Source organism: Pseudorasbora parva, chromosome 14 (genome assembly GCF_024679245.1).
Source record: "Pseudorasbora parva isolate DD20220531a chromosome 14, ASM2467924v1, whole genome shotgun sequence".
NCBI classification, from domain to species: Eukaryota; Metazoa; Chordata; class Actinopteri; order Cypriniformes; family Gobionidae; genus Pseudorasbora; species Pseudorasbora parva.
The window spans coordinates 43917186-43939146 of record NC_090185.1 but is presented as its reverse complement, the minus strand read 5'-3'; the positions used below and the strand labels follow the sequence as shown (position 1 = coordinate 43939146).

At 38.7% G+C, this 21961-nt stretch overlaps 1 protein-coding gene and 1 long non-coding RNA gene across 3 annotated transcripts in view; one reads left to right on the top strand and one right to left on the bottom strand.

Moving 5' to 3' along the window:
* LOC137040656 (NLR family CARD domain-containing protein 3-like) overlaps positions 1 to 18064 on the bottom strand; it is a 153306-nt gene extending 135242 nt beyond the window's left edge. For both annotated transcript variants that reach the window (XR_010897959.1, XM_067416444.1), the window contains exons 1-3: positions 17822 to 18064; positions 15996 to 16096; positions 15576 to 15683 (exon numbers count right to left, since the gene is read on the bottom strand). Coding sequence is in view for 1 of the 2 variants with exons in the window: in XM_067416444.1 (XP_067272545.1) it covers positions 15576 to 15683; positions 15996 to 16054 (167 nt within the window). In the remaining variant the exon portion in view is untranslated. The remainder of the gene's footprint in view (positions 1 to 15575; positions 15684 to 15995; positions 16097 to 17821) is intronic.
* LOC137040675 (uncharacterized) overlaps positions 1 to 21961 on the top strand; it is a 442512-nt gene that overhangs the window by 191402 nt on the left and 229149 nt on the right. The window lies entirely within an intron of this gene.

Here is a 21961-nt window from a genome sequence, read left to right as displayed (position 1 = left end):
CTGACTTCTGCGCCTGCATCTCTCGTCGCGTGAGAAACGGCTTTCTAAAACAGTGAGCTTAAGTTAAAAGAAGTTCAACGTGCATCTCATTACCTTGTGTTATTTCCCATTTCACTGCCACGGACGCATTGATTCTTTGTGAACTGCCGTTTAGCGATGTGTTGCCTGTCTGCACGCGTCCGTCACTCAGATCACTTCACGCGCCGTAGCGCATATATACAGACACTTCCTCAACCGCCACAGTCAGATTTTCCACATTAAAGAGAGCTTATTAATAACGAAAACGAATATTTATTTTTGCTAATTATTATTTTATTTCAGTTAGTTTTTTAGTAAGAGTAGTTAGTTTCGTTTAGTTTTAGTTTTTTATTTATTCAGATTTTTTAATTTTCAGTTTACGAAAATGTTTTTTGACAAATAGTTTTAGTCTTAGTTTCAGTTTTCGTTTACGAAAATAACCTTGGCGGCAACAATTCTTAAGCTTAACAAAAGTTTTACCTCAGAATCCGATGCAATGTAACTGACTCGTGTTAGTTTAGGTAACGTTAGGCATGTGAGACGATAGATTAATACAGTTTGTGATTACACAGAACCATGATCTCCATACGAAAATTAAACATGGTTGTATGTAGGGATGTCACAAGTACCGGTACTTCGGTACCAAGTACATACTGAAATGTTAAAAATGTGACGATAGTATCTGTGTAGCATCGACTAACAAGTAGACTATATTCGGTCCCGCAGCTGCGTTCAGTCGCGTCACGCAGGACTCCAGACTGTAGCCGAATATATACCAGTGTCTGTGTATATTACATACTATTTAAATATTAACGTTACTCTTCCATGTTTTGCGTCTCTGTGTGAATGACGGGGGCGCGGTCATATCATGAACACAGAGACGCAACCCGTCAAAATAAAAGTTTGATTTAAACGTGAATAAAGTGAGAGAATATATTAGGGTTGTAGTTGTCATTGTTAGAGTGGATAAAAAAATATCAGAAGGGATCCTGGTCGTAATTTCTGCATTTTACTGCAGACGAAGTTCGAAAGACTCAAGCAATAGCAAGACTGGGACATGTCAAGTCAGCTTTATTCAGCGCTTTTACAATACCGATTGTTCCAAAGCAGCTTCACTGTGTTAAACAGGACAATACTGCAACAACATTTGATTCGGCTGCAGTCATTCTGGAGAAGACGGTGACGTTATCAGCTTATTTTAATTTATCATGTAGTGTCAATGTGGGCAGATCAGTATTATAGTTGATACAGTTAATTTACATGTGGGAGATATGTGTATGTATAAGCTACTGGATCTTCATATATGTAAAATAAAATGTCCATTTATCTAAAGAATAAAGTACAATTTTATTACACATGGATGATGTCTTTCATAACTTTACAACTGGCCAGAACACCAGAAAGAAATAAGTCATTCAAAAACATTGATAGGCACACTGGTCTAGGTTTGTAAAGGTGACTGTACATTTATTGGTATGGAGGAATAGCCTACAGATGGCCTGCTTGTATATTGTAAGTATGGAAAAACGTACCAGAAAAGGGCAGAACATTAGAAATTACATTAGGAGCAAAATTTAAAAATAAAAAAACATTAACAAAAGAAAACTATATACATAAACATATTATCAGTGATGCAATACATGATTTTGTTACACACAGTAGGCAGAAAGTGCAGTAAAACAGAATGTTGCTATTGTTTAGTACTGTATCGGAGTCCAGCTTCCGGGTTTGTGTACCCCACAACGGCGTTAGAGTTTTCAAAATGGCCGCCAGGGGAATAAGGCGAATTCAGGCTTCCTTATTCCGTGCTTGGCCAGGATGTTATTTTGTTTTTTTTAAAACAAATTTTACAAACACAGCGTGTGTTCTGATGTTGGTTGTAAGAAAATAATAAAAAAAACTGCCCCACTGGCGATCTGACATGTCCTTTTATATTGAACATCTCCTCACTGCCGGCAGGAGCGCGCTCGTCTTCCTCATCTGTTCTGATGTCAAATGGCGATAACACAGCCGAACACAGGAGCAACACACCCTGGCTGATCAGATCTTATTGGCTGTTTGTAGAGGTCGACCGATAGTGGATTTTACCGATACCAATAACTAGGTTGGACCACACTTGCCGATAACCGATTAATCGACCGATAGTTTTTAAAATAGATACTGGACTAAACATAACACTAAGTAAAACAGTTCTGAACTTTATTACAAGAAATAAAATAAAACAACAGTACTGAACCATGAGAATGTGCTAAATTGCTTATGTAAGTATGAACATATTAAAATGATAAGTTCTAACAGAAAAATTCTACAAAAAAATAACTAAAACATTAAAATATTACAAAGAAATGTTTCTTTAGCTGTAACCTAGAAGCATGTAAGTGAATGTCTATGGTAACAGACTGCAAGTCCCATTTGTTAACACGGATGTATTAGCTTATTTAGCTAGCTTACATGATCTAAATGCATTATGTAATGTACATTTTACATCATGTTACATTTACATGTATTAATATTTAAACAATACAATTCTAGCTTAATCAATATTGTTAGTTCATCGTGCATAAAAAGGTTAACAGATAAAACTAACAATGAATAATACTTCTACAGCATTTATCAAAGGTAGGGTAGGTAGGAATGATCTGAAACACTTTTGTCTAAATTTGTTTAAACTTTCTTTATATGTCAATACACAATTTAAATGAAAGTACTCTGAAAAAAAGAGTATAAAAATCAAGTGACTCTAGTCTGTTTAATCTGCAATAAACACTGCTCATTATTTTATAACAAATTATAAACTTTTTTTAAATTATTAACAACAAATTATAACAAACAAAACAGTTTGAATATCGGTTAAAAATTGAGCAAGTTATGATTATTTAAAAGTACATGCACCTTTAAAACACACTGTTACGAATGAGCGAGCTGCCTGTGACAAGATGGCCGCCAGTTGCGGACGGCGACCTCCATTGGCCAACAGCGCACATGAGACATCTAGCCTTCATTATGGATATCTATGCGCACCCCTAGGAAGAGCAAAAGCATTCAAAATGCACGGTGCGGCAGTCAGCGAAGGCAAACAATACAAAAAAAGAAAGACAGTATGCCTACATGTAAAGGAAATGCACAAGAAGTCTTTGGATAAACAAAGAAATCAAACGTGAGTAAATATCAGCGTGGCTTTCCAACGATGGTGAGAACTGAGGGACCTCAAGGGGCTGAAAACGACTCATTGCTGCTGTATTCCTGCTGGACAGCTCATCTTTCATTCTGATTATACATTTTTTTGGTTTATGTTTTCATGAAGCATGTATCACTAGCACATGTAGCTGCCTAATATAGCTAACATTAGGGCTGGGCAATATGGCCCAAAAAAAATATCCCTGATTTTTTGCCAAAAAATTCGATTTACGATTTTAATCGATTTTTTTTTTCTTTTTTTTTTCTCCTACCTAAAATCAATCTGCATGAGAAAGAAATTGTTCAAAACAAGTTTTAACTTCATTTTGTTTAGGTAAAATATTTGTGGCTTGGTAGAGCGCCTAGCTGGGTCGCTCTTTCAGCATGTGAACTTTCAGCATGTGAATAACCCAGACCATTCCACAGTATAAATGGCCACCATATCTATTGCAATATACAGTAAGGCAAGTTTATTTATATAGCACATTTCATACACAATGGCAATTCAAAGTGCTTTACATAGAAATGAATTAAAATAGGGATAAAAATGCATAAGAAAAAGAATACAATGTAAAGAGAATTAAAAATAATAAAATGATGATAACCAAAGAAAAGAACAAGTAAACTAAAACAGTAATACAAATAATTTAAAAAATGATGCATAGATAAGATGAGGTGCAATCAGTCGGACGTACAGTGGCACAGTGCTCATTCAGTAAATGCACAGCTAAACAGATGTGTTTTGAGTCTGGATTTGAATGTGGCTACTGTTGGAGCACATCTGATCTGTTCAGGAAGCTGGTTCCAACTGCGGCTGGCATAGGGCTGGACAATAATTCAGTATCAATATATATCGCAATATTTTTTTCAATAACGGTGATATGAATATTAAACACATTTTCGATATAATATATATTATAATAATAATATACATAACCGCATTTGTCACTGACTGACGTTAGGCGCGAAGCCGTCAGAAAGAGCAGAAAACCATTGGCTACTTTCGTGATGACGTACACCGCAGAGTCACGCACAACCAATGCTCAGGACAGCAGTAGTCGGCTGATCTCCAACGCGGCAAATTTTAGCTACAAAATGAGCACCCCTGACCGCAATACAAATGTGTCTGAATGAGCTTCCACAAGTGAGGAGAAATCAAACGAAATGGTTGATAAGAAAGGAAAGACTATTTCAGTGGTATGGAAGTGGTTCGGTTTTATGAGATCTGATAAACTTCAGGTTTCAGCGTGCTGCAAAATGTGCCGGAGAGTAGTGCAGACTAGCAGCGGGAACACATCAAATCTGTTCCACCATCTGAAGCAGTTCCACCCGATAGAGCATTCTGAGAGTCAGAAGATGAGGCACCATAAAAGTTTAAGCCAACAACCTGTCCCTCAAACAACACCACCATCATCATCCCCAACACCAGTTGTGCCAAAAGAGATACCCATGCAGCAAACACAGATCGCTTCATTCGTGCCTTAAGACAAACAGTCTAAACGTCATAAAGACATAACAAAGGCTGTAACAAACTTCTTGGCTAAGGACATGATGCCGTTTACTACGGTGGAAAACGTAGGCTTCAAGAAAATTATTTCAATCATCGACCCAAGGTACAAGCTCCCTGGGCGAAAATATTTTTCACGCGCAGCTATCCCGGCACTTTATGGTGAAGTTAGGGAAAGGGTGGAGGAACAACTGAAGTCAGTGTCATATTTCGCGACCACAGCTGACCTGTGGTCAAGCCAAACCTCAGAACCATACTTGAGCCTGACAGTCCACTTTATTGATCAAGATTGGAAGCTTGTCAGCTTATGCCTTCAGACGGTCTACTTTCCTGAGGATCACACGGGCGAAACAATTGCAGCCGGACTTGCAGATGCGCTCGCCTCCTGGGGACTCCGCAAGGACCGGCAGGTCTGCATCACCACAGATAGCGGGACCAATATCATCAAAGCCGCGGAGTTGAACAGATGGACAAGACTACAATGCTTCGGGCATCGACTGAACTCTGCTGTTGGTAAGTTATACACAGCATAAATGGTAGTGTTATGTTAAAGCTGCATGTAACCTTTTTGGTCAAAAAAATAGCGAAATGTATATAATGAGCCAGTACATCATGAATCCAATATCCAAACCGTGTTTTTGTCTTATCCTGAATCACTACGGTACACTATAATAAGTGTTTATATTCAGACTATTTTAAACTACTTCGGCTCGGCTCTGCTGCGGAGTAGCCCAGTACCTGCGTAATTCGTCATATACATAAACAGAGAAAAGTAGTTCCGGCTACAATGTTCTTCCACAAGATGCATGAGCGCCATATGTTACGGACTGCAGCCGCTTTAATTGATTTTGTTTATATTAAATCATTGTTCTTAATTAGAACTTAGTTGTAACTATAATACTTACCCTGCAGTTGATTAGGTGATTTTATTCCCCTATTTAATTGATTTTATTGGCTATTCCTTTAATCTTTATTCAAGACATATTTGTATGGATTATACATACAGCTATTCTTTCAATTAAATTCAAAGGTGTTTTACTGGCATTGGAACATTTACATTTAATCATTTAGCAGACGCTTTTATCCAAAGCGACTTACAAAAAAGGGGAGAGCAATAGAAGCAACGAAACAGACAAGGCCAACAACCTGTAAGAGCTGTAAGAAATCTCAATTAATTAGCACAATCCACAATTGTTTTTTTTTTTTTTTTTTTTTTTTTTTTTTTTTAAAGACATCTACAACAAAAACTCACGTACGCAAAGTGCCGAACACTGGATTTTGATAGCTATGATAACAACCCATTAGGACTAAGGCTGTTGCCCCAGCTGTTGTCGTTAATGCAGATTCATTGGCCCAATAGGTTGGTTTTGTATGGCATTCTAGCTAAACGCGCAGCAATAGCCATCTACAACAAAAACTCACGTACGCAATATACAGAACACTGGATTCTGATAGTTATGATAACTATGTAACATACCCACCTGAAGGCACAAATCCGGATGAGAGATGTAGATATGATCCAGGAGTGTGCGCTTTTTGGTCATTGCTGTGGTGATCAGTAAGTGCTATTCTGTATTGGTCAAGTGCAAATGGAAAAGATGTGTCTTAAGATGTTTTTTAAAAATGGCTACAGACTCGGCAGCACGAATTGAGATCGGCAGGTCATTCCACCAGGTGGGAACGGTCCAGGAAAATGTCCGTGAGAGCGATTTCATGCCTCTTTGGGATGGAACCACGAGGTGCCGCTCGCTCGCAGAACGCAAGCTTCTGGAGGGTGTGTAAGTCTGAACAAGTGAGTTTAGTGTTTCTGAATGACAGAACCTAATGATGACATGTAAATGGAGAAGAGAAGTGGTCCAAGGACTGAGCCCTGTGGAACCCCAGTAGCTAGAGGATGTGACTTAGACACTTCACCTCTCCATGACACCCTGTAGGACCTACCAGAGAGGTAAGACCTGAACCACTGGAGAGCAGATCCTGAGATCCCCTTCCTCTTAAGTGTTGACAGGAGGATCTGGTGGTTAACTGTGTCAAAAGCAGCAGACAGATCCAGCAGAATGAGCACTGAGGATTTGGAAGCTGCTTTTGCCAGTCTCAGTTACCAAGAGCAAGGCAGTCTCGGTCGAATGGCCGCTTTTGAAGCCGGATTGGTTGTTGTCTAGGAGGTTGTCCCGTTCAAGAAACATAGAGAGTTGATTGAACACAAGTCGCTCAAGGGTCTTTGCAATGAAAGGCAAAAGGGATACCGGTCGGTAGTTTTCTAAAAGTGCTGGATTCAGAGAGGGTTTCTTAAGCAGTGGGGTTACCCGAGCCTGCTTAAATGCTGTGGGAAAGGTTCCCGTGTGAAGAGAAGTGTTGACAATGTGAGTGAGTGCAGGAGTGATTGAAGAAGAAATAGCCTGAAGGAGGTGAGTGGGTATAGGATCAAGTGGACAGGTAGTAGGGTGATTGGAAAGAATGAGTTTAGAAATATCTGCCTCGGAGAGCGGAGAGAAGGATGGAAGCGTGTTCGTGTTTGTTGTTGAGATGTGCGTGTCAGTTTGTGGTGAGGAGAACTGGTTGCTGATGAGAGATGTTTTGTTTGTGAAAAATGATGCAAAGTCATCAGCTGTAAGAGTTGATGAAGGAGGGGGAGGAGGAGGACAAAGGAGAGAGGAGAATGTTTTAAAGAGTTGGCGAGAGTCAGAGCAATTGTTGATTTTGTTGTGGTAGTATGTTGTTTTAGCAGTGGAGACATTTGTAGAGAAAGAAGAGAGAAGAGACTGATAAAAGGCAAGGTCAGTATAGTTTTTAGATTTCTGCCATTTCCTCTCTGCCGCCCTGAGTCCAGAGCGATGTTCACGGAGAACATCAGACAGCCAGGAGGCAGATGGGGTGGGGCTCTGGCTAGCGGGCTGGAACATATGTTTGCATATGTGAAAATATGAACATTGTTACATATGTTAATTTGTCAAATCAAGTGTGAAGTAAAAAAAAATGCAAGTAAGAATAATATGATTAAACGATTTTTTACTGTCTACAGAGAAAGTTAACCAAGACAAGCGGGTGGACAGAGCAATTGGGGTCTGTAAAAAGGTGGTGGCTGCCTTCTCCTACTCCTGGAAGAAGAAACGGGACCTTGCAGCTGCTCAGGAGGAGTATCACTTGCCAAAGCACAAGCTCATCAGTGAAACACCAACAAGATGTCCACCAACAAGGGCTCCCGTCAACAAATGGTGAAGCGGGTTCTGGAGCAGAAAAGGGCCATCACAGAAGTCCTCTCAAAGGACAAGAAGACCAGACCACTGGTTCCTAACTGGCAAGATGTGGATGTTTTAGCGTCTATAGATGCAGCTCTAAGCCCACTCCTCGAATTCACTGATCCCTTGTCTGGTGAATCCTATGTCAGTGTATCATTTCTAAAACCAGTGATGCATCTCTTCAACACCTCCATCTTGAATGAAGCAGAGGATGACACAGAGCTAACCAGGACCATAAAGACAACAGTGATGGGATACCTTAACCAAAAATATGATGAACCAGCCATGGATAATCTACTTGACATGGCATGCCTCGTTGACCCAAGATTCAAGCTTCAGTACACTGAGGAGGAGAAGAGAGAATACATCAAAGAGAGAGCTGTGTTGGAGATGCTGAAGGGAGAGAAATCTGTTGTGGTCAGGGAAGAGGAGTCCAGAGAAGAAGCCACGAGAGACACTTTTGTACCACCCAAGAAAACAAAGCGTTCTCTGGCTAGCTTTTTTTCAAACAGGCCCACCACTACTACTGACACAGAAAACTTGAGTGCACAGCAGGCAGTTGAGAGGGAGCTCGGCAACTACCTTCTGTCTCCAAATGCTGACAATGACTCAAATCCTCTGGATTGGTGGAAAGTTTATCAAAACAACTTCCCTAGAGTAAGTCAACTGGCACAAAATTACTTGTGCATTCAGGCCACAAGCTCCCTCTCTGAGAGGGTTTTTAGTACAGGTGGCAACATCGTCACATGTAAAAGGGCATCTCTGAAGCCAGATAATGTAGACCAGCTTGTATTTCTTGCCAGAAACCTCTAGAGCCTGTCATAGGATGTCATCAACACTCAACAATGTCCCTGCCCAGCCCCCAGCAACATGTTTTTTTTTGTTGCTCACTCTTTTTCTCTGCAGCTGAGCACTTTTCATATTTTTTTATCCTTGCTGAAGCACTTTGTTTTATAAGAACAAGTTTTGTTACAATAAGTTTTGTGTAAAGAATAATATAATCAGCCTGTTATTGTTTAAAGATAAATATATTAATGAGTCTTATGTTTATTTCACTTTTCTTGTTTGTATAAAGGTTAAATACAAATAAAAGGTAAACGTTCATTTATTTGTACTGTTTTTATTTCTAAAATATTATGTAGTCTTATAGGAGGAGGTTTCATAGACTTGGCAAATTAATTTTAATTTATTATTTATTTATAATTTTATAATTAATTTAAAATGAATTAACCTCAGAAGATTGTAGGTACAGACATCCGTTGTGGGCGTTATTGGCAGTTTTTCTGAGGCTTTTATATTGTTCATATCGATATCGAAATTATATCGTATCGTCCGAAATTAAGAAATATATCGTGATATAAAATTTGGCCATATCGTCCAGCCCTACGCTGGCATAATAGCTAAAGGCAGACTCTCCTTGCTTTGAGTGAACTCAAAGTATTTCTTTTTAGTATTTTTGGTATTTCTAACTGACTTGATCCTGCTGATCTGAGTGATCTGTTGGGTTTGTATTTAATCAGCATATCTGCAATGTATTGAGGTCCCAGCTCACTGAGTGATTTATAAACAAGTAGTAGTACTTTAAAATCGATTCTAGATGTAACTGGAAGCCAGTGTAAAGACCTGAGGACTGGTGTGATATGGTCATATTTTCTGGTTCTGCTCACAATCCTGGCAGCAGCATTCTGTATGAGCTGAAGCTGTCTAATGGTCTTTTTGGGAAGGCCGGTGAGAAGGCCATTACAATAGTCCACCCTACTGGGGATGAAAGCCTGAACTAGTTTCTCTAAGTCTTGCCTGGAGACAAAACATCTAATTCTTGCAATATTTTTCAGATGATAGTAAGCTGATTTAGTTATTGCTTTGACATGACTACTGAAACTCAGGTCAGACTCCAAAATCACACCAAGATTCCTGACTTGATTTTTTGTTATCAGGCCTTTAGCCTCAAGATATGCGTTCACCTTGAGAATTTCATCTTTGTTTCCAAATGTAGTGATTTCGGTTTTGTCTTTGTTTAACTGAAGATAGTTTTGGCACATCCAGTTGTTAACTTCATCAATGCATTTGCACAAGGAGTCAATGGGGCTGTAGTCATTAGGTGACAGTGCTAAGTAGAGCTGGGTGTCATCAGCATAGCTGTGGTAAGCAATATTGTTCTTTTTCATTATTTGGCTCAGTGGCAGCATATACAGGTTAAACAGGAGTGGTGCAAGAATGGACCCTTGTGGGACTCCCCACGTCATGGACGTCCACTCAGACTTATGGTCACCTATACTCACATAATAACCTCTCCCTTCTAAGTATGATCTGAACCATCTGAGGACCATCCCAGAAAGCCCGACCCAGTTTTCCAGCCTGTCTAGAAGTATGCTGTGGTCAACAGTGTCAAATGCAGCACTGAGGTCGAGTAGAACAAGAATTTATGTTTTGCCTGTATCAGTATTTAAGCGAATATCATTTATAATCTTTATGAGCGCTGTCTCTGGGCTGTGATGCGGTCGGAAACCAAATTGAAAATTGTCAAAGAATCCGTTTGAGTTTAAGAATTTGTTTAGTTGATTGAAAACAACTTTTTCAATGATTTTGCCTATGAAGGGGAGATTTGAGATTGGTCTGTAGTTGCTCAGTATGGAGTTATCCAGATTTCTCTTTTTCAGAAGAGGCTTAACTATTGCAGTTTTAAGGGCGGTTGGAAAAGTCCCGTAGAGAAGTGAGGAGTTCACCACTTCTAGGAGATCTGCTTCTAAACAGTTAAACACACTTTTGAAGAAAGAAGTGGGGAGTGTGTCTAGGGCACAGTTTGATGTTTTAAGATGCTGTACTGTGTCTTCTAAAACTTTTCCGTCAATTGTTTCGAAATCAGACATAGTAATTTTCTGAGGTTTTGGTCTGGTCTGTCTGACCCCAGAGCAACTCAAGGATGTGCTGATCGCCTTTCTGATATTTTTGATTTTCTCCGAGAAGAAGGAAGCAAACTCGCTGCATTTACTGTCTCAGAGCATTTCTCTGGGAATGTGACTCGGGGGGTTCGTTAGTCTGTCTACAGTAGCAAAAAGAGTGCGCGTGTTGTTTATGTGTTTGTTTATAATATTTGAGAAGAAGGTCTGTCTAGCTTTGCCTAGTTCAACATTGAAAGCATGAAGGCTGTCTTTATAGACTTTATAATGGACTACAAGTTTTGTCTTCCGCCACTTTCGTTCAGATTTTCTGCATTGTCTTTTCATTATTTGAACTGCTGTTGAGTTTCTCCATGGTGCCTTTTGTTTGCCACTCTTTTTCCTGACTTTCAGAGGGGCAATATCATCAATTACACTCTTAACTTTTGAGTTAAAGGAGTCAAGGAGAAAATCAACAGAGTCTGCAGATATGCTTGGTTTTAGAGATAAAGCCTTCATAAACAGCACACTAGTGTTCTCATTTAAGCATCTCTTTTTTACAGAGAAAGATCTAGCTTCAATGGCAGGAGAGATTGATATGTCAAAGAAAATACAGAAATGATCAGACAGTGCCACATCCTTAATAAAAATCGATGAAATGTTTAGACCCTTACTGATAAGTAAATCTAGAGTGTGTCCACGATTGTGTGTGGGTCCATTTACATGCTGTGTCAAATCAAAAGTGTTAAGAACAGTCATGAGCTCTTTTGTGTTACTGGATTCAATATTGTCTATGTGAATGTTAAAATCCCCAGCAATAGCAAAACAGTCGAACTCTGAGGATATTCAGTATACATATTAAAGGTTTATTAATTGATATGCAGATCAAATTAACTTTTATTAATAACAGTAATGTGCAAAAAAAGTATAGGGAAAATTGAAATGTTATGCTATTTAATAATATGCTAATGATGCTATTAAATATAGATTACCATTGTTCTTCAATATTCTCACACTGAACTGACCGACAGCTTCAGTTATTATAAAATGGATTAAACATAAAAAAATTAAATAAAAAAAACTAAAATAATATTTCTTTCACAAGACCCCTTTAAACTTTTAGTTTTACAAACCATTACATTAAAAATAGCATATTTGGGATATCTACAGCTTTGAAGCACTGGAAATAAGTGCAGTACGTGTACAAATAAGTGTACGAAACCATTGGAAAGTGCTTGAATTTCAATCTCAAAAGGTTGTACGAATCCTGAGATAAATAATGACAACAACATTAAATCCATGTGGTTTTACTACGGTAAATCATGGTGAATGTTGGTGATTTGTGACTGAAACCCCTGACCTTCGCTCATGTTGTCTCCGCGTCAGCTCTGTTTGATCTGATATCTGTGGTTTATAACGGATATTTCTGCCCCAAACGCTTCCACTAGATCACAGTAGCGCTGTTATTAATTCTGTATTATATATACTCTGAATTTAAACGCTCTCTCACTGGATCTCCAGCGCAGTGTATCGTGTCTATCACGAGATCAGCCCGTGTGTGAGCTCGCGCTCCGTTCGTTGTCCGCGCAGCTCAATTGAGCGCAGTTCCGTTCAGACTTCAAACACACTTTGCAGCGGGTATTGTAAATAGTTCTGTGAAAAACTGAACCAATGACACTGTATGTTGTTGTTAGACGCTATCCTTGTTGTTTGTGTATCTCTGTGGCACTGGCAAACGTGCGGGGGAGGGCTGAGCCATTACGGGAGCCCAGAGGGAGCGTCGGCGGATTTTAAAGAGAAAACCGATTTTCATTCACAATAATCGACATGAAACTACAAACTTGAATTAATCGATAAAATCGATTTATCGCCCAGCCCTAGCTAACATAACATTACTTAGCATAAAGTTACAATATTATACACTTAGCCATTAGTAGAGATGATAAATACTCAATATGTTTAGTTTAAGTTGATCACTGTCGGGTTGAATTGCGCAAAATGTAACTTTAGATAACTGTTACGTCCATAGGGATGTAGGAATTTATTTTATTTTCTTAATTTGTGTGGATTCTGTTTTCTGTGCTTTTGTGTTCTGTTGCTCTTGCTCCTCCTACTGTCTGCTTGACCGGCTCATGAGTGCCACCTGAGGCCTCGTCCACACGAAGCCAGCGCTTTCCCAAGCCGATCTTTTTTTTTCTCGTTTCAAGAAATATCTGCGTCCACACGAGATTACGAAAACTGACTAAAAACGATGTAGTTTGCATGCCAGGCCAGTGTGTCGCGCTTTAATTCTGCCACAGAAATACACTAAAAACAGAGAAGAAGAGTTGTGGCTAGCAGGGGTATAGCAGTGGTTGGAGGTGAGGCAAAATCTCACGATAAAATACTAATAAATACTAGAGCCGGGACTTTAACGTGTTAATTAATTACGCAAAAAAATAACTAACATAATTTTAACCACACTTATTTTTGCACAGCAGAACGTTTTTCAATGAATGAGTTTCGACGGACCGATTATATTGAAACACCAACTAGTGCTCACCTCACGAGTCACGACAACAACAAACCATAGTGAACATGAGCGAAGAAGCTGATGAGACCGCTTTGCTCGGCCCCGTGGATGGGAAATTTTCTTTTAAAAACGAAAGGATGGAAGCGTCGTCAAGAGCACGGTTGTGTGCAAGCTATACAACAAGGAGTTAGCGTATCACCGCAGCACATCGAGCCTCAAATATCACAAATATGCTTTTGCTACACTTCATGGCAAACATTGCGCTGGTCTGCTGGACTGAAATAAAGAAACTATATTTTGTTGATTAAGCTTATGTATTCAGTCATTATTCAATGGTTTACTAAAAATACATGTGAAAAATTACATCTCATTGTTCTCAGGTCAATTTCGATTAATTAATTACAAAGCCTCTAATTAATTAGATTAATTTTTTTAATCGAGTCCCGGCCCTAATAAATACAATTGCTACTTAACAGATGTGTTTTATTAACGCCTACACCTACCCCAACCCTAAACATACCCTTACAGTAATGCAGATACGGTCATTAAATGACACGGTATTGATGTGCTCATGTCCAGTGCCCGTCGTTGTATTCCTCAACTCTTCACTGTGCTGGACGTAGTGTGATGACATCACTGTTTCAGAAAATATACGGATTCGCTGTACACACGAAGATGGATGATCGTTTTCAGATTTACCCACTTTGGGACCCGGTTTTGAAAAATATCGGATTCATGCTTCCGAAACGCCGGATCTGTGTGGACGAAACGCTGATACGGTACAAAACTTATACGTATACAGCTAAACGCGTCTCAGTGTGGACGGGGCCTGAATCTTCTTCCAGATCGTTAAGTGGAGAACAAAGGAACCCAGACATTTCCGGTCAGCGAGAGAGACAGAGGTTTTCCTCTGCGGGAGAGACTACCATCTTCTGGTCCCAGTGCTGTTGTGTGCCTCTATGGTGTATAGTGTTTGGCCTGTAGTGTCAGGTAAAGAGCTGTGAAAGTCTCTCACCTAAGTTGTGTATAACCAGTGTAGCAAGGTGAGCTGTTACGTGTTACAGCTAATGTTTGCACTCCTAAACCTTAACTCAGTCTGAGCAGTGTAAATCAATGTGAGCTGTCTATGAACATCAGCATTCTACTTTTGTTTCCTTAATTTTCTCACTTTTCTCACAATCTTACACAAAATTAATCTTCATGACAGTATAACTGATGTTATTGGGGGGAAACATGTATCAATGCTACCCGTGTTTAGCTTTGCCTTATAAATATAACTAGCTCGTTACCGAATTAAACAAATATATCTTTACTCTATTTAATTGATGTAAGTGTGAACTCGTGAACCGGAAAAACTATCGGTATTGATTTTTGCAGATAACGGATTGTTCCACCTATCAGCTATCAGTGCCGATTAATCTGCAAAACCGACGAATCGGTCGAGCTCTAGTTGTTTGCTTGTCAATGGTAGCACGCTGATCTTCAAAACATCTGATACGGACGACACACACATTTTAATGAAAATACCAAGTGCTATATTGACATTTTTGTATATATTACCAACACCGGTGTACCGTTGATAAATACTGATACCCTCTAATCGCCCAGCCCTAGTCCACATGTGACCAAAAATAAGAAACACATGAAATACCTTTTGGCAGATGATGGTGTTTCCTCTCTGAAGTTCGGCATGTTACCACCTATTGAACGGTCACTCTTCACAGACACAGAGCTGGACACATCTGAGCCTGATCTTACACTAATGACACAAAGAACAGAGAAGAGGAAAACACTTTACAGGACATACTTTAGTCTCAATCTTATCAGCTCTTTATGTTTGTAAGTTATTAACTGTGACACTGTCTATAGAGTCTTAAAAAATATATTATGAAGGTTGAAAAGTTACCTAGTGCTGCGTTAAGTGTGAACTCGTGAACCGGAAAAACTATCGGTATTGATTTTTGCAGATAACGGATTGTTCCACCAATCAGCTATCAGTGCCGATTAATCTGCAAAACCGACGAATCGGTCGAGCTCTAGTTGTTTGCTTGTCAATGGTAGCACGCTGATCTTCAAAACATCTGATACAGACGACACACACGCATTTTAATGAAAGTATCGAGCGCTATATTGACATTTTTGTATATATTACCAACACCGGTGTACCGTTGATAAATACTGATACCCTCTAATCGCCCAGCCCTAGTCCACATGTGACCAAAAATAAGAAACACATGAAATACCTTTTGGCAGATGATGGCGTTTCCTCACTGAAGTCCGGCATGTTATCATCTTTTGACCAGTCACTCTTCACAGACACAGAGCTGGACACACCTGAGCCTGATCTTACACTAATGACACAAAGAACAGAGAAGAGGAAAACACTTTACAGGACATACTTTAGTCTCAATCTTATCAGCTCTTTATGTTTGTAAGTTATTAACTGTGACACTGTCTATAAAGCCCTCTTTACCATGTAGATTTGATTTGTTGAAGAAGGTATTAGTTGTGTTTTTAAGTCAAGTCATCATTATATATATTTTTAAATGGTTTAGTATTTGCACACATAAAACAATGCTTGTTAAGGTTTTGTTCTTCACAAAGAAAAGACAAACCCCTGAAAGGTAATTAGTGTTAATAATGATTGTGTGAAAGAGTCTTACCTCTGTTCCTCTGAGAGACTCATCTTAGAGAGAGAGTGCTTTCCTCGCTCCTCTGCCATACTGCAGCTAAACGGCCACTGAACACAGATCAGCTCTGGTTTCTGAACACAATCATTCAGTTTGAGCTACAGATGACCATATGTCACTGAGATCAATAGCACGGCAGTTCAGGAAATAATCAAGAATGTGAAGTGAAAAAAGAGCATTATATAGAATCAAGTGAGTTATAAAACAATATACTGACATGTGGAATAATCAAATGATCTTATGGCAGATAATTTAATGTGTTTAACTGACATATGGCTCTATAGTCCAAATATAATATATGCTTTAAACTGTGGGAAAACATGAACCCGGTTTGTTATATTTCTGGATTGCAGTTTAATTTAATTTTCAGTCGTATTTACTCTTATTTTATTAACGGTCAATTCTTCTTGGTTTGTCATTTGATCATTACTTCAAGTTCACAATACATTTCATTAGTGCGCATACTGCACAATAATTGCTATGTAACTACAGAGCCGCCAACTCTCACGCATTGGCCGTGAGACACACGCATTTGATTGGTTTCACACGCTCACACGCCACACCCCTGATTTCTCACGCTGAAGTGTCAACCCTGTCGGTCAAATGCCTGAAAGATAAGTTTATCTATAGATCTACCTGATGAGCCACCCATAAAATCGATTAGTTATGCTTTCGGTGAGGTGGTTCAAGATAAATGTGCAAATAAATAAGTGTAGCGCGACCAAAAGCTACATTCCGTTTTGAGTTCTGACGAGAACGAGCAATGGGCGAAGCGCGAAAGCGTCGCTAGCTAACTAAGGTCGCAAGTTCCATCATTAAGCTATAGTTATCAAAAAATGTTGGTCTTCAGAACATATTAAAATGCACATATGTAGATCATAGAAATCAAAATGTTCTCGGGGGTGCATGCCCCCGAACCCCCCCAACTAACTCACATTTGGAATCAGTGATTATAAAACCGTGCCTTTATTATGATTAAGGGATGTAGATCCTATTCAGAATAAGGCCTTAATATTTGATTTATAAGTAACAATAAACAGCCAATATCCTGATATAAAATTGGGCCCTAAACTAAAGTGTTACCATTTTTGTCATACCCTCACTGGCCTTACTAAGTTACGCCACTGTCTCTAGTGCTTTAAAATTGTGTGTGTCTATAGGATGTATATACAAACCGTCATATAGATGCAAAAAACAAACAGACAATAGTACCCCATTCAAATTCTGATGCATATATAGAGAGAGCTATTATTATTATTTATTTGTTTATTTATTTTTGCAATTTTTGCTTTGTACGGCAACATTTTGGTTGGCACCACCAAATCTCACTCTAAGTTTTTTTGAAAAGTTGGCAGCTCTGTAACTAAAATATTACATTTAATAAAAGCAGATGTAGGCAATGTTCGTCTTTGATAAATAAATAAATAAATACATAAATAAATAAATACATACATACATACATACATACATACATACATACATACATACATACATACATACATACAGTGAGTGAGTGATAGAATAAGTGAGCACTAAATGCTGGGTTTGATCCCGTCTATAGACTGGTACTTTAGAAGTCACAAAAACAACATCATCCTAAAATGGACAACGGCATCCGCGGCCTTCAAATCATTTCAGTAACTCTAGGCCTAATTTCTGACAGTCTGTTTGGAGTAGACTATAAAACACTTCCAGAATAAGAACAGGCCTTTTGTAACATTAAATCACGTTTACATTTACAATATGATACTTCTGTTTTATTCCCCCAAATAACTGTAATCAGAAAAGTAAAAACTTACAGCATTGCGCAGTAAGAAGAGAGTTTAGAAGTATTTGAAGCATGATTTTCCCCTTCCTGTTCGTGTGTTGCTTGTGTTGTTCAATCCCAGAGTAAAGTCCAGTCTCTGGTAAAGCTTTCCGTGTCGTTCATCTGCTGTATGTTTGACTCTGGAAGCGATTATCAGCTGTTACTGCTCATTCTGACGGGCTCATTCGCCATACGGAGCTCTTTCTGCTTTTGTATTTAACACTATCACTTTCACTTTCTTCTTCTTTGTGGGTTTTACCTGTGGGTTGTGAAGCAGCTAAACAGGTTCATATCGCCATCTACTGTAATGGAGCGTGTATGTTCCACATATTTCCACATGATTAGCCTAATAACTCTTAACCTGATGATTTCAGCAGCGTATTCATAATTCCCCTGTTTCTGGAATAATCTCCAAGATACTGGATTTTGTAAATGCCTGGAATCATGCGATTTGTATTTATTTCCTACATTAAATTTGGTTTCATTCATCATATCAATAGCTCAGCCTGCATTATGCTTCATGATCCATAAGCCTTAGATTAGGCTATTATATTGTATCATATGGCATGTCCTTATATTCATATATAGACTGATTGTTTCTTCTCAATGTTATTAAGCAGGATATTCTCTCTGAATATGCTGAATTACAACAGGCTAGTGATAGTAACTATAAACCAAATCATGTCCTCATAAACTGCGAGTAAACACACACAAATGCATTTAGCAGTGAATTTTCAACATTGATTCAATATTACTAAGCATTGAGATTTCAACCTCAACCAAAATGATGATTCTGGTGGAATTTCAACATTGACTCAATGTCCCAATGCTATCTGGGTTACCTTGTAAACCATATATATCGTGACAATCAGTGATTTAATTATTAGATACTGCTGAGACGAGATATTTGATGACTTTAGATGGGCATTTTGTTGCTCTTGTTGCACTAAAACCTGTAATTTCTTTTTTGAAAATATGTGTCGGTGATTGAATGCACCGCATCTTCATCTAGAGTCACTAACTAGTGGTTTATATGTATTTGATATCGGTTGGTGATTAAATAAAACAGAACTTGATGCACTGAGGCTTATATTCATATATAATCTGTAGTGTTTGTAATGTTTTTGTAAATTATAGGGTTACTTCAGCGATTAGCATATGGCTTTGTATCAGTGGAAACCCTGGAGTTTATTCAAATGATTGTGCTTTCCCCCCTCATATCCCCCTGAGACAAGAGATTTATGCATTTTATTTCTGGAAAAATTCCTCCTATGATGCATTAATTTTCTTGGATATTTTTCTAAAACAATCACAAGTCCAATCACTACAACTGCTTGAATCTGCTGCTACGAGTCCCACGCGCCGTTTTTACGCCTTCAAATGACAAGTTCTGCGCGCTCTCACTTTTGCACCAAATACACCGAGAAATGATGAGCAAAGGTGATGTGTGTATCTGTGGGGCAGAGAGCAGAGTTTGTGTAAATCCACTTAATTGCACACATCTAGTACAATTATGTGGTTTTGTTCATTAATACAGTGTATACTTTTTTCTTGATTTACCCCAAAAGAATGGAAGTGAAATGTGACAACATGCCCCATAGTTGGGGTACTTTGTAACATGAGCAAATGAGCAAATGCTTAAAATGTTATCTGATATAATCACACACACAAAAAAAATCAAAAACAAACTAAAATATTTTTTTTTCAATAAAATACAATTAATAATTTTTTTTAATAAAATAATGGCATTTTTAATCATTAAAAAACAAATGTTTGATTTTGACAACAAACACATCTCTAATAGCCTAAAGCTATACAGCATAGTTAAAAAATAATAATAATGAATAATTTCTGAACATTGACTCTCAGTCCTTATTTACCCTTTTCTCATGGTTTCTCACAAAAAAACAGAGATGAAAAATTTGCTTAAGTATGAAATGTACTTTTGCTATGGTAAAATAAATGTTCAATGATATCTTCCAAAGATTTTTTATTTTTTGGTGCTATTTTTTTCTCTATAGTGTTGATATGGCAACTAGTAAATACACAAAGTTTTGTCATCCTGACATGTGTGGAAAGCAAGTGTTAAACCATGCGTGTTACAACTAACCCCGTGTTAGGTTGTGCCCCGCGCTCCTCTATACTACTAAAACAGTCATTAAAGGGGCGGTGAAATGCTGTTTCATGCATACTGATCTTTTTACACTGTTAAAGACTTGGAATCCCATACTAAACATAGACAAAGTTTCAAAAGTTAAGGTGGACGTTTGATGGGAGTATTTCTTTGTCAAAAATACTACTTCCGGTTAGTCATAAGTTTCGGCAAGTTTTTTGCGATCATGCGTCCCCTTTGACGTTAATGGGGGCGGAATTTCCTTGTATGGGCCTTACGGACAATTCTACCGGAAGAGCGTGAGAGAGAGAGAGGGAGAGAGCGAAAGCAACAGGCTACGCCCATCAAAGCGCTGGCTTGTAGGATGCGCAGAACAGGTGATGTGCACATAACAATGTCACCAAAAAAGTGCGTTTTTGGTTGCCAGACCAAGACAGTCCTGCACAGATTCCCCAAAACCCCGCGTTAAGGCAACAGTGGATGGAATTTGCTTTTCCGGATCAGCAACTGAGTTGCGCGAATGTTTATATCTGTTCGCTGCATTTCGGTGCCGACTGTTTCACGAGGCCCAGCTCGACGCCGGATTTTCCCGATCGCCTAATGCTGAAGGATGGAGCAGATAACGATAAAGGTCCCAACGTTAGTACCGCAGGCGGTGAGTTAGACTGCTTCAAATGTCTGTGTTTTTGCCTATGCTCATCAAGTAGCCCAAACATGATCACGTATAGTTAATTGATCAATGGAGCATGCGATGTGTAGTGCGTGTACATTTGTTTAGCTGGCCACTATATGTGTAACTTTATGTTTGTGTATTGTAAAAGCACTCCAAACAACAATACACAAAGAGTGGGGAAATATGTTGAACTAAATAAGCGCGCTTCTTCATTCAAATGCGCTACTATTCCGTGTCTTTCTATGTAAACACTAGCCTGCCGTGCAAAACCAGTCCGCTTACTGTCTACACAAACCACGCGTAAACACACAAACACACGTGCACAACTGCACTTCCCACATGTACACCTTCAAAGACAAAAATACGACGATATAATTCAAGTATAAATATGTAAATAACACAAGCCGCTAAGCATATTATATAGTTAGTGTATAACTTGTACCACATAGAGACGTCCTGCTCTAGTCGTTTTTGCTGCTGCTCCTGTTCAACTGCAGCCTCTGGGTCTGATTCCGGATCATAGATGTATGGCTGGATCTGATTAAAAGCCATATTTTTATTTTGAATAAAGTTTTTCCCGCTGTTAGGGATGACACAGCTTTACGACGCACTCGACTCAACACAATAGCAGCGGCGAGCACACGTCATTATTTAGCTCCGCTCACACGACACGCCCCCACCCGCTCGGCTTTTTTCGGAAAGACTCGGAACAGCGCATCTTTCTTATATAATTATAAAAAAAATAAAGACTTTTCGGAGATATGCAGGATGCAATGCTACTCTATAGGTACTCAAGATTGACATGACACTGACTGAAACTGAGTGTTTCACCCCCCCTTTAACTTCAATGTTACACAATGTAGTGTCTCCAAATTCAGTTTGCATAAACTCGTCTACTTGTCATAATTAGTTTGATAACATTTTTGCATAATTGTTAGGATTGTTTAATTAGGAAAAAATATTAAGCTAACTTCAGTTCACACATCACAGAATGCTTAGTTTGGCAAGTAATTTAAAAAAAAATATAAAAAAATAAAGTAAAAATTATAAAAGTAATAGCAGCTAAGTAGGCCTATTCTTTACACAAATGATGTTGGTACCCAGCTAAAATACAGTAGTTGCAATAGCTCAGGGGCGGCTGGTCTATTTGGTTGCTAGGCAACGTGGGGGAGAGGACGCTGGCGTTGTCTGTTCGCCGCTTCTCCACCCACAACAAATCATGTTAATGTACTATTAGATTTACATTTTATTTTATTCCCTTATGTTTGTGACTAGTCTAACAGTCAGAGCTACAATTGGGACTGTTGCTGATTGCTGGCAGCCACTGAGAAGTCGTTGTTCGTCGT